The 13,486-nt window shown below is 39.4% G+C and overlaps 1 protein-coding gene across 1 annotated transcript in view; it reads left to right on the forward strand.

Moving 5' to 3' along the window:
* Positions 1 to 13,486, forward strand: part of COL19A1 (collagen type XIX alpha 1 chain) — a 211,131-nt gene that overhangs the window by 197,008 nt on the left and 637 nt on the right. The window contains exons 47-49 of the mRNA XM_075145288.1: positions 3,816 to 3,986; positions 4,916 to 4,982; positions 6,880 to 7,035. Of these exons, the coding sequence (XP_075001389.1) occupies positions 3,816 to 3,986; positions 4,916 to 4,982; positions 6,880 to 7,035 (394 nt within the window). The remainder of the gene's footprint in view (positions 1 to 3,815; positions 3,987 to 4,915; positions 4,983 to 6,879; positions 7,036 to 13,486) is intronic.

Here is a 13,486-nt window from a genome sequence, read left to right on the forward strand (position 1 = left end):
ATAATCTTATACATCCATTGAGTGACTAAAACCTGCTGTTACTACTACTTTATAAACTGAGTGACAAACCAGTTGAAAACATGTGGTTTATACCAATCAGAAATACGCCTTTCAAGTCATTTCAACAACAGATTAAAGTACTGGTGGCTGGCTCATTTATTGCTATTATCTGTATACCTTGATCACAGACTGGTAAGCCCGCTGGACTAGAGCATGTAGAAACCCAGGCAAAACAATAGCTACTTCTGCACAGAATTTAGTACAAGATTAAAAGCACGAGATGGGAGAACACTGGAAAGGAGGAGGACTGAATAAATCAGCACCGTAGGCAGAGATCGCAAAACGCAAATGTCCTACCCTGGTTTTTGTACAATTCATAGTGAAGGAGGGTTTAAAGAGGAATCTGAAGGAAGATATGACCTAGTTTTATGAATTTTTACAAGGACCTTCTTCCAAACACAAAGAAAACACTGTGGGCCGTTAAAAAAATGCTTGTTTGAAAACTGGCTGTAGTATTTGATCTGCCTCCTACACATTGGCAGCCTGTAAAATGAGAATCATTTAGAAGAAAAGCAATTCCAGGATCAGCTTCACACTGCCATAGCACCAGGGTCTTAGAGAAACTTGCATTTTTCTTTATTTCTGATAGAATAGCTATCCATACCTACTCTGCAGGATTATAAACCTGAGAAACTACATATGTATATTTATGCCTTAAATACATTTTTAATGAAGGCTTCTTGTAAGTCTAGTAATCATCTTCTACTATAGTAATCCGTAGTAAGCTTTTTTTATATATGTGGGTGCATGCATGTGTGTATGGTCTCATTTGAAAGCACTGTCAGACAAAATGGTGTGTTCAGTGGCTTCCTGTGCTGGACTTCAATCTTCAAAAAAGTGACTAAACTAAAAATTATGTTAAAGGCTATACCTCTTTCAAGTTTTGCAATAACATATGGTAGAACAATTGTTGTTCTTCAATTTTATAATGTTTCAGGTTGCTATGTGTGAAGTAGGAGATGGAGGTTGGATGCAAAAACTTTAAGGCCAGGAAAGAGCCTCTTCACTGCAGACTACAGAAGTTCTGCTTCTCAGTCAGAATCCTTCCTTTGCCCTGAATTTCTCAAGGTGTTGCAATACATGTTCTGAAACAATAGCTGTATGCAGGACAGAACACTTTTTCCTATAAATCTTAAAATTTATAGAAACCTGAAAAGGTACGCCTCTTCCATTAGAACATTACTCTTCCAGTTCACCCAAGGCACATACGCTCCCTTTCCTGCTCCCGTCAGCTGTTGAAAATTTGAGTCTTTGACAAGGGTTGCAGGTGTCTTTTGTATATCACATCATATCTTGTCTTTTTTCTACTGAATAGCTAAATTAGCTGTGTGTTTGTTGGAAATCATTCATATGCTGCATATTTAGAGTTTTGCCCAAAGTATTAATGCCCAGAAACTAAAACTGGAAATCAGACGTCTGCAGAATTGTCAGGATAGGTCTTTTAAGAGAAACATAATAAACGTAATCACACTGAGATTGTTTCCATGTCACGCTGACTTCCCTGACTATGTGATCACGTTAGCAGTTTTGGCAGGTTGTATTGAGTTTACGTGGCAAGGTTTTGGTAACAGGGGGGCTGCAGGGGTGGCCTCTGTGAGAAGACGACAGGAGCTGCCCCCATGTGAGACAGAGCCAATTCCAGCTGGCTCCAAGGCAGACCTGCTGCTGGCCAAAGCTGAGCCCATGAATGGACTATCACTGCCTGTGTGATAGGAAGGGTAAAAAATGCTGCGCAACAGCTGGGAGAGGGGAGTGAGAAAACGTGAGAGAAACAGCTCTGCAGACACCAAGGTCAGTGAAGAAGGAGGGAAGGAGGCGCTCCAGGTGCCGGAGCAGAGATTCCCCTGCAGCCTGTGGAGAAGATCATGGTGAAGCAGGCTGTTCCCCTGCAGTCTGTGGAGGTTAACGGTGGAGCAGATATTCATCCTGCAGCTCGTGAAGGACCCCATGCTGGAGCAGGTGGATATGCCCTGAAGGAATCTGCAGCCCATGGAGAGCCCACACTGGAGCAGGTTTTCAGGCAGGAACTGTGTCCCATGGGAGACCCACACTGGAGCAGTCCATTCCTGAAGAACTGCAGCCTGTGGGAAGGACTCACGCTGGAGCAGTTCATGAAGGACTGTATCCCATGGGAAGGACCCCATGCTGGAGCAGGAGAAGAATGTGAGAAGGAAGGAGCAGCAGAGACAAAGTGTTAAGGACTGACTGCAACCCCTATTCCCCATCCCCCTGCACCACTTGACAGCAGGAAGTAGAAGAGTGAGGAGTGAAGTTGAGCCTGGGAAGAAAGGGGGTGGGTCGAGGGGAATGTCTCACCAACCTGCTCTGTTATTAATTCACAGTAAATTAAATTAATCTTCCCCAAGTTCAGTCTGTTTTCCCCTGACAGTAATTGGTGAGTGATCTCCCTGTCTATATCTTGACTCACAAGCTTTTCATCTCATTTTCTTCCCCTGTCTTGTTGAGGAGGGGGAGTGAGAGAGCGGCTGGGTGGGTACCTGGCAGGCAGCCAAGGTCAACCCACCACAGAGGTTAAAATTATAGGTGTGAGATGATGAGGTCTCAGATTTTGACACTTGGATTTTTTTCTTGTGGTAGACTTTCAGAGTTCAGAGCCTCTGGACTCTTACCGAGGGCAATTTAAACTCCAATTGGGAATGCATTATGGTTTCAGTTAATGCAATAAAACATCACAAGTTACAGTGGTCTTTGTAGTGAAGCTTAGTCAGTAATGAGCTCTACCTCACTGGAAATCATACAGATTGGAGGACAAATAGGTGATAAAAAATGTTATACAACCTCTTATTTGCATCCTTACCTTTCTTTCTTTCTTTTTCAATCTTTCCATGTCATGTAAATATGACAAGAATATAACTACACTATCTGAATACAGTTTACCAGCACTTGCTGTAGATTAAGAATGTAATTAATTACATTCATTCACCCCTCATAAAAGTAGATTCTGGATTTATCTAGTAATGATGTAGCCAATTCTTGGTGCTGTTTGCTGCTTATGGTGGAGCCTAACATTAGCTTAAGTGATGCAGCAAGGGCAGTCAGTGACCCTTAAGAACTGCCAGCTGTTTATTAACAATCTGAACGTGTGACTTGCGGCATTCTGCTCCACAGCTGTAGTTCAGTGAACTAATAGCTAATACATTAAGTCACTATAAAACATTTAATTCCTCACAAATAAAACAAATTTAAATGCCATCTCAGCCATGATGGAAGCTGTTGCTGGCCAGAACATCGACCTTTAATTTATTTTGTTTGCAAGGAATTCACTCGTTATAAATGGATTTGTGTATTTGTTGTTTCTTTGACTAACTGAAATTTTGTGTACATGCAGAAATAAAATACTAGGCTTCCAGGGAAAGCTACAGAAAAAAGCCTGATGCCTTGTGCCTGGGGGAATTTGAGCACCTAAATTCTACCTATGCCGTATTTGACATTTCTAGATCCTTGTATAAGGGCTCTAAACTTTCTGTGCCCAAGTTCTGTCCTTGAAAAGTGGGTTACAGAGTCAAGCTATTTTTTTTTTTCTCATTGACTTCAACATTGAAAGTGTAGGAAGACAAAACTTTACTTGCTGTGTTTTCAGAGGCAAGGGTTAGCCTGTAAAATCAGCTTCCCTGCATGACTCAGAAAATCTATTTCTGAACAGGGAAGAATTTTCTCTTTAGCATTCTTGGGTGACTTTTCCTAGTTTGTTCCACTGTGTGCAATGGTTTTCTTTCTGCTTTTATTTTACACAGGGAGATCAGGGTATTCCAGGGGACAAAGGTCCACAGGGCGAACGAGGGAAACCTGGCCCATCAGGAGAAAAGGGGGATGTGGGTCCTATTGGGCCACCAGGAGACAGAGGCTATCCAGGATCACCAGGCCATCAAGGGCCCCCGGGTTCACCAGGACCCCCAGGGTTTCCTGTAAGTAAATACAAGTTTTCCTTGGTTGCCTGTGAATTCAGGTGACGTGAAGATAGCGTGTGCTGAGCAGTGGAAATTCAACCAAGCAATACCACAGTATCAGAAAAACTAACATATCTCTGAGATAATTTCAGTGTTCAGTTAAGAGGTTGAAAAAATATATCCAGGTGATCAAGCAGTTATATTTAATTTTTTTTTAAACATTTGCTATGGATAAACTTTAATTATTTATTTCTTTAGCTCCTGACAAATCAATATGGCTACTCAATACAGTTAATTTTCAAGTTTTTCATAAGCTTAAGAGCTAAAGTGTAAGTCTTTGCAACTGAGAAAGAAAAGGAGGCAGACAAAAATGATTCTCAATAAAAGGGAAATGAGCATTTAAAAAGACAATGAATTGCTGCCTGTCAGTTGTAGGTATCCATGTGCGCACAGACACATATCCATGCTATGGGTTCTTTTTACCCTCAGTCAGATAGGGCAAAGCTCTGAAAAACTTTTCCAGTGAAGTTACTGGTCCTGTGATGCAGTTTTAGTTAGTCGGCTGTGCATCGAAGCAGTTAGTCCCTAGAGGGTGTGAGAAGTTGGCAAATGCTATGCAAAAGGCAAGTAAAGCGTAGCGGTGCCACTGGACATCCTTACTGTCTTATGCAAATGAATTTCCATACACGTAACATGCTGATCATCTTGGCAGTTGGGAGTGCCTCTTCCACTTCGTGGTATTAGAGATCTTTATAATATTATAATGTATTTGCAATAAAGTGGCCTTTGCAGTTAAGTAAATAACACAAATATATTAAAATATTTCATTTTTGGTGAAAGCTTTAAATTTTTAATGCTAATTTCAGCATTTTTTTATTTTTGTAGCATCATAAAGTTCCCTCTGTATGTTTCTTCTGATACATATCACCTTTTTTTTTCCTCATCAGGCTGATACAGTTTCACTTGAAGAAATAAAAAAATATATCAAACAAGAGGTTCTTAAGGTTTTTGAAGGTAAGAAAATGGAGTATTATACAACTAAATGTAAATCTTAAATTCTGTTCTAAATGTTTTACATCCCTACAGCCTTTATATACATTTCTTTACAAGTCATCTAACTTACATTGGACTTAGCAGCTGCCTTGTTGCTGTAGCTATGTTTAACTGTTGTTGAAGTCTACTTAATATAATTATGTTAAAACAATTCTAAATGATAGTATCTGTTAACCAGAGTATTTCATTATGTAAAAGATTAGCATTAAAAGGTAGTTTGCTCCAAATCATAATAGCAAACGTATGTATCATTGTAGATACATATATGTATTATTGCAGATACATATGTATCTACAACGTATCATTAAGACATGAAGATTTATTAGAGTGGAGACAACAGAAATGTCTAATTATTTTGGCCACTTAGTGGGTGACTATCTAAGTGAGAGAAAGGCTTGACAGCTTTCAGTCATGCAGGTCTAAACTGCTGTGCATTTTCAGCAAACATCCCTGCTGAGCTCCAAAGCCCCCTTGCAGACCACCATCTTCTAGCACAGTTTTAAGCAAGTACCAGATTCAGCCATTCAGCCTTTGTACTATGTAAGCTTTCTTAGGTGTGTCCTTGCTCTGAAAAGGAAATATTTTTCTTCCCCAGTGTTTTCTTAAGTCAGGGTTGAAAAGCTGTGACTCAGGTAGGTGTCTCAAACAAGCTTCTGCTTGAACACCTCTTAACAGTAGCTTCTCTTCCATTGCAAAATGCATTTCTTATGTCTGCAGTATGCTTAGCTATTTTGTCATTAATATTTGTCGATACAAAACCTTTTACCTTTTAGGGATAAAAGAAATCGTATAAAGCTTGAGACTTTTTAAACTGTTCAGGCAGTTTGTCACTTTATAACAAGGCTATCATTTTGTGTATTTTCACCTTTCCCCAGACTGCTACCCCTTAGGAGTTCAACCTACTATGTATTTCAAGAGCAGTTTGTTGGCTGAAGTTACTTCCTTTTCCCATTCAAATGGAATGGTAACAAGTATTTAGTCTACTCAGAAAAAGAAAGTATTAAAAGGTGTCCTGCCTACGGGGAATATTGGGTTTTGTCTTTATAGCTATTCCATTTTCTACACCTTACTAGTGTTCCCACAGATCTTCTATTTTTGGCTTTGTTTCACTTTGCCTATTTTCTATCACCTTGCTTATGTTTTGTTTGATGCCCACTCTTCTCTTTACTCTAATTTTTTTCTTAAATCGTAAAACTCCACCACAGTAAATACCTGCTAAATTGTGGAATACTTAGTTAAGTTTTTTAATCCAGTATAAATGAGACAGATTCAAGGTTAGTACCTATTTTGTCTACCTCTAAGGAACACTGAAATGTTACCAAGTGCACTTTATTCCACCAGCATGAACAGTTCATGCTGAAATCTCTGCAATTAATAACGTTTGCTGAGAACTTACAGGTTTTTTACAACTGTTTTCAGGGTTTCAGCACATTCCAAGAACTGTTTGCAGTATTTAAGCTCTACTTTGCAACTTAACATAAGTTACAAACATATAAGGTAGCCCTTCATAGGGGTGTTACTAATTATTCTGTGTTCATGTATTTTAGGTACTTCCGTGAACGCAAGTCAGAAGTCATTTGAAATATTGGAATACATTAGTAAAAGAGAGTAGTAATAGAAACTTTAGTACAAATTCGTTCAGATTATTTCAAAGAGTAAAGACTCAGACATGAGTCTGAGTTGGAACTGAAGGCCTCACTACTTATAGGAGCATTTAATACCTTGACGTTTAGAAGGATGAAACACCTTATTTCCAGAAACATACTTTAGCTGGGGCTTTGGGATTTATTTATTTATTTTCACGTATTTTGCTAGCAGATCTCTCACTCACTTTTTCTTGTGTCCTTTGTTAATGAAGAAAGGATGGCTCAGTTTGTATCCCAGCTGAAGCTGCCTGCTGCAATGCTTGCCTCCCAAGCTCATGGAAAACCAGGGCCCCCAGGAAAAGATGGGCTACCAGGGCCACCAGGAAAGGATGGTTTGCCAGGGCCACCAGGAGAACGTGGAATTCAAGGTAAGAATTCCAAAAAATGTTCCCATGAATTGTATCTTGAAATCTTTATACACTTGCTAATGATTATTAAATGAGCCAGGATTACCTATCTAGCTTCCTAATGATTAACTTTTAAAACTGTACTTACGTTTTTCCAGACTAGATTTAAATATTAACCCGGAGTAAATGTGTGGATTTTACTGATTAAAAACTCCTAATCAGTGCATTTTATTCTAATAAGTGATAAAGTTAATTACTGACATATATCTAAAGCTGACAGATATCTAGACTACTATAGCAGTTTTTTTTTCTCCAAATACTTTGACAAGGAAGAAAAACTATGCCAGCACTCTCATGTAACTATTTAGATTCTGTTCCATATTGAGAGACCATCTTATTTAAGAAACAAAATTTGATCGCCAACTCTGAGTGCTCTCAGCTCTGATCCCAAGACAACACAGGGGAGGAAAAACTGAAGGCAAATATTATTCTTTAAGAAGCAGTGAAAACTGAAATATTACCACATGAATTCTTCTTACAGTGAAGTAATCTATTTTCTCAAATCAGTTTCAGAGTAATCAGCTTTTCACTATACCCCAAACGGTAATTTGTACATTGCAATGCATTTGGACAATATAGGCCTCTCGTTTTGCTGAACTGTCTTTCACTGCAAAACTAGCTTCAAGGGATCCAGGCTCATTGTAGCTGTGCTCTACTGTAGAGTCAGCCTCTCGGACATTAAAAGGAAGAGGAAAACAGAATAAAAGGAAAAAAGAATTTATCAATGAATAATATTTTGTGGGTGGGTAATATGTAATTTGCAGTTTATCTGTAGGTAGTTCTTTATTGTCTTTTGTTAGTTTGGTCTGCTCTGGAGTCAGAGCAAGTCAGACTGGAATGAAGAACATGAGAGCAAAGCTGAAGATGTCTGGATCCTAAAGCTATCAGAAGAATAAAGACTTACTAACATTGATAAGCGCAAACCCCTGACAGAAGCTTGAAAAATGTGATGAGCTCAGAATGAGAAGAACAAGAATAAAGGATCAAGGAAAACAATAAAAGGCTTAGAATCTTACAACACTGACTTCATTATTACCTAAATATTCAGATCACTGTAAACAGTCAACTTCAATGTCAGTGCCAGATTGTTCAATGATGATGTATGTGGTGGATAGTCTCAGATGCTTCTGGGAAGTGGAACGTTGTACTAGGCTTCATTTCCAGCTAGTGAGCATCAAGAGTAAAGATGATAGCTATGCTTGAAAAAAAAATAAAGCTGCTTTTTCATGCCTTATGCTTAAGTAAAAGTAGTGCCCCATGTATGCAGGATTTCCATTTTTTTTACTAATATGCTCAATACTCTTTTTTGGTTAGTAAAAGGTAAGCTAAGTGAGAAGCATTTACTTCTCTGATACATCAAAAGATATATGAAATCATACTTCCAAGGAAAGAAAACCAAAAATTTGTCTTGCCTCCTTTTTACACTCTAAGAGATAGTCCCGGGAGAGAAGCACACTTACAAATACCCTTCATGCCTTTCCCAGTTGTCCTTGTGCGTGTTACTGTTTTGTGCCAACAGTAAAAAGAAATTCAGATCTCTGAGCAGATTGAAAAGCATCCTTCTGTATTCCAGTTTATTTTCAGCCATAAAAGACATAGCGGACAAGACTTCTTCGAGAAGCATGTTACATGCATGTGTGGCTGAGGCCATCAAGATAGCATGCTGTGTGCACCTATGCCCAAGTCATAATGAGCACTGGAGAGGATATTTGGTATTGACTGCCAGATATTCCTTATTATAATTCTCTCTTGGTTGTAGCCCAAATTGTCGACTCCAAGGTTTTGCTGTGTATAGTAACAGACATTTGGGCTGGCAGAATGAAGCAGTCACTTGTCCCATACAGCCAGTGAAAAGAAGTAGCTACTGTTGGAGAGCAATTAACGGGACCTCTACAAACACCTCCAGAGCGGTTTGCAACGCTGAACGCTGAGCAGAGAGCCTGCTAGAGCCAGCCAGCGGGAAGGGCAGGAGTCACCGTGTGCCCAGGGAGGTACTTAACTTGCGGCTACGCAGGGGTCCCTCTGTACGCCTCGAGTGTGGTGCCAGTTCCCTCGGGAACTGGTCTGGCCTGGCCAGATACCATCAGAGCCTCCTTCTGCAGAGCAAAACAATAGGTAGGGGTTAGTCCCAGAGGCAGAAAACATAGATACTAACTTTTGGAAGTGTAGACATGGTCTTCAAAAAGTGTATTTAAGGAATTGCTAGACTCTTGGGCGTAGAGTCATTAATTTCTAATGAAGTTCAGAATTGTTACCTGCTGGCCTTTAGAAAGTTTGTTCATAGTGTACCTCAGGTACTTCCCAGTGGTTCAGGTACAAATAATTTTGATTTTATATGGTGGTGTCAGTAAAAATATAGCATGCAGACAAAAAACAACAAAGAATTGCAACATAAGTTATGAAATATGCAATTCGTATTTAAACACACTTCATATAATAGTGTTTGGAAGATTTTTTCATTCATATATATATATATATATTTCATTTAAAAAAAACCACCTATGGCATAAGCACCAGCAAGCTGATACTGTGAGGCAGTGTTACCATTGAAATGTACAGCATCTGCTTAAGGGGAAGCAGAGGAACTTGTTTACTCTGTATGTGTTTTAAAGGATGCTAATGTCTCGTAGAAAAACAGGAAGTTTATTTCAAGACTTTATTGTCAACCTATTGCAATGTCATCCATTTGCAGTCAGATTGTCGTGTGTTAGAGGATCTAGCTCAATTAATTCCACTGACTTAACTGGATTTTTAAAACTACAATAGAAAGTGAATTTGGTCCATTAGACCAAATTCACCTTGGGATAATTTTGCAACCCAGAGATGCATATTATCTTTTATGTTCACATGACTTGATTTTTTTCTCAACAGAGAAAAGAAGGTTTTATCATAGTTAAAATTCACTGTTTCTATCAAATTAAGAGTTTTTTATAGGTTCTCATAACTCAAGGTAGCCTGGAGGAATCAAGCATCACAGCTCAAGGGAAGGAAAATACCATGTGATGAATAGTCAAAATTTCTTATCTTTATTGCTGCTTTCTTTTGTAAAATTTATATCTCTTATTATTAATTTGCATGGTGGGAGCATCTAGAAGCCTTGGCTGACATCAGGAACCCATTGTAGCTGATGTTGTCGAGGCACGGTCACTCTTCCAAAATAGCTGCACTGGTTTCAAGCGTTGCCTCCTGTAAACCGTTCTTTGCTGCGGAGGGTGAAGTTAACCTGTTGTACTTGGTTTGAAACTCGGTTGCTACCTCTCAGCTGAGAGGGCTATAACACACAGAAGGAATTCAGAATATGCACTGGAGACTGGATGGGAGGCCTTGCTCTTAGCACCCTTCCTGTTGCTTTGCAGTTGGTTGTTTTTAAGAGCGCAGTGTATTTGCACAGTAAAACACAGTGGATACTTCGGTCTCATTGTTCCTTGTCGTGGTAATGTGTTTGCCTCATATTTGTGTTAAAGAACCTAAGATTTCTCTAGATACTTGACATGCTAGTTTCAGGTGCTGCATTATCCATGCGGATGGAAGAGGGTCTCCATGATATAGGTGGAATACTTTTTGGAGCTGTTTAAATGAGAGAACTTTTTACCTCCAAGTTCATAGACATGAACTTGTGTCATTTCCAAGTAGAGCTGAGGGTGTAGCAGTAGCGACGCTTTGGACCGTGATGTTTGTGGAGAGCACCAAACCGAGCGCTGTATTTTAGCTATCACCACTCATCTATGAGCAGAAGAAAGCTTATCCGTTTGAACACATACTTGCTACACACTGCTACCAAGTGTTTCCATACTACCCGCGTTGGGTACATGTTTACATACCACAACTTTTGGGTTGCAGAAATCACAACAAAGCTTCTGGAACCCGAGTGAAAGGCTTTGCTAAAGCAGTCGCCTTTTGAATTAAGCAGATACCTCTTACTGGAATTGTAATTCTACCAGTCCCTTTACATTAAAAAAATAAACCAAAATCGGATTTATGTGTATGGTAATATTTTCCTTTGACTGTGCATGAGTCTGTCACTTTAAGCTCAGAGAGAAGATGATATTATCCTCTAGAAGTGTAATCATGGCCCTACTTCTGAGCAAAATATACCTCATTAAAAATCAAATATTTTCCTGCCAGAATTACACATTACATTGTTCGGATTGTTTACATATAGACCTGTTTACTAATATGCTTACACGCTGTTAAATAAAGCCTTGTTTTTAGAAAAGATATCAGGGAATTTTTGTATTAAACTTCAGTGTCAACAGAACTTACCTGCCACTGTACAAACTACACCTTTGCATGTGTGTTCAGATACAGTCAGTAATGGTTTACACTACCCTGGATCATGTATTTGCATCGGCAGGCTGCTCTTTGTCCTATTGTGGGGGTTTTTTTCCTTATTGTCTTGAATTCCAGTGATGTTTACAGAATCTTTCAGTCTGCCTCAGTCCCTTTTCAACTATGCTGTCTCAGATACCTACAGTAACAGTTATCATGGAGCTTGTAAATGTGATATATCATAAATGTGATTTCTCTCTTTTTCCCGTAACTAAAGAAATGCAAAACAAATGATTAGTGGCAGCACTGCTTTGTAAAATTAAAATTAACTGGGTTTGTAGTGAGAAATGTACGTAACTATCTGTTGTAAATTAAGAAACATAAAGAGATAAATAATAAATAGGAAATGTAATAGATCCCGTGGTTATATGATTGAGCTTCTCAAACAGTAGCAACTATTATATGTTACACAAGATTTTCAGAGCAAACCAACTTGATGTAGTTATAAATACTACTATGGTCATTTAAGAGCAAAATCAAGATTCACAATTGAATACAAACACCTGCATATTTCCTTTTCTGAGTCTTTATAGCTTGTCTGCATATATGCCCTGTACAATTCTGCTTAGCACAACTCGGTGACCAGAATGCATGATTAACATTAAGTTTGTTTCTCTGTGAGCTTTTAAACAGTTGATTTCCTTTTGTTATGTCATGCATGTCACTCTGCATGCGTTTTCTAATGCTGGTTTTGCCTCACTGTAATTTCCTTGTTGGGGTGCTGAGAGAAGAGTAAGGTAATTGATGCTCTGTTTTGAAACCTAGAATGATTGCAACAGATGATAGACTTTCTACCGAAGTGTATAACGAGCTTGTGTTTAACGGAAAGCTTGAATACTCTGTCTACCACTCCTACTGCATTGCGTCTGCCGTAACAACCCTGAGTTGGTACCCACAGCCCTCACAATAGTTTCCTTCTGGATTGTCCTGTAAGGTACCAGTGTTGCCATAGGCTGCAGTACACTGACAAGACAACCTTTGCCACCCATCTGCCAGTGCCCCTTAATCTTCATGAGAGCTCAGGTGGATTGATACCGCTATGCTGACTGGTCAGCCGTGACTCTTCTCTTTTAATTCAAACTAAGTTACAGCTGTTCACAAGAGGAAGTTTATTGTATGGCAAACGCGACACTGGAAATAAACTGGTCCCTGAAGCAGAACAAATTCAATTCCAAATGTGACCAGAAGTTGGCAATTAATCTTCAACATATGTCACCTTACATGCCAATGTCTGAGGTGTTCGGGAGGGAGGAGGGTTTCCTTATAATCCCTTTTAAAGTAAGGGGTTGTGGCAGGTGTCACACTTTTTCTTTAAAAAGGAACATCATCCCTTGTCCTACATAAATTACATGGTCTAAACAGAAAAGGTATATTTGTAGAAGGATTCTTAACTTGAAATATTAAGCAAGATGTTACACCGATAGCCACGAGTCCTCTGCTCTAAAGCAGCCAGAGTGTTTCCAACTAATAAAACTTTTTACAAACAGTTTAAGGAAAAAGAAACGGGTTGGACATGAGTTGCAGCAGCTGAGAAGATGGAAGCTATTTAGATAAATACAAAGCTATAGCCTGTGAAGAAAACGGACACAAATATTCAAAGTAGAATTAGTAATCACATAATCTTAACAATATACAGCCACTTGGGTCAAAGTAGCCTTGCATGCTAGAACCCAAAATCTGCACAGGTCTAAAGACGCCTCATTCCACGTGAGGGCAGCTGTGTAACGCTGGAGGGGGAGTGGGTCTTCTCTCACATACAGGGGAATATCTAAGCATACAACTGCCAGTTTACAGTCTAAAAAGTGCAGACATAAAGATCTATGTAGAGGGGAGCGGGCGAAGTCTCGCTCAGTTTGTGGGCTATCGGAGAAGGGCTGGTCAACTCCAGATGGCCTTTGGGTTGGTGCTTTACATCTCTTCATCGAACAGGTAACCCTGGAGCAGAACACGCATTTGGTCCTTCATTAGAGGAGCTTCAGGAAGGTAACTTAAAATCTCGGGGAAAGGTCCGGCTACTGAACATAGCGAGAGTCCTCTGGGAGAGAATGCAACAGTTACTGCTAGAAATGCTCGTATTTTCCAG

This window comes from Calonectris borealis, chromosome 3, assembly GCF_964195595.1.
Source record: "Calonectris borealis chromosome 3, bCalBor7.hap1.2, whole genome shotgun sequence".
NCBI classification, from domain to species: domain Eukaryota; kingdom Metazoa; phylum Chordata; class Aves; order Procellariiformes; family Procellariidae; genus Calonectris; species Calonectris borealis.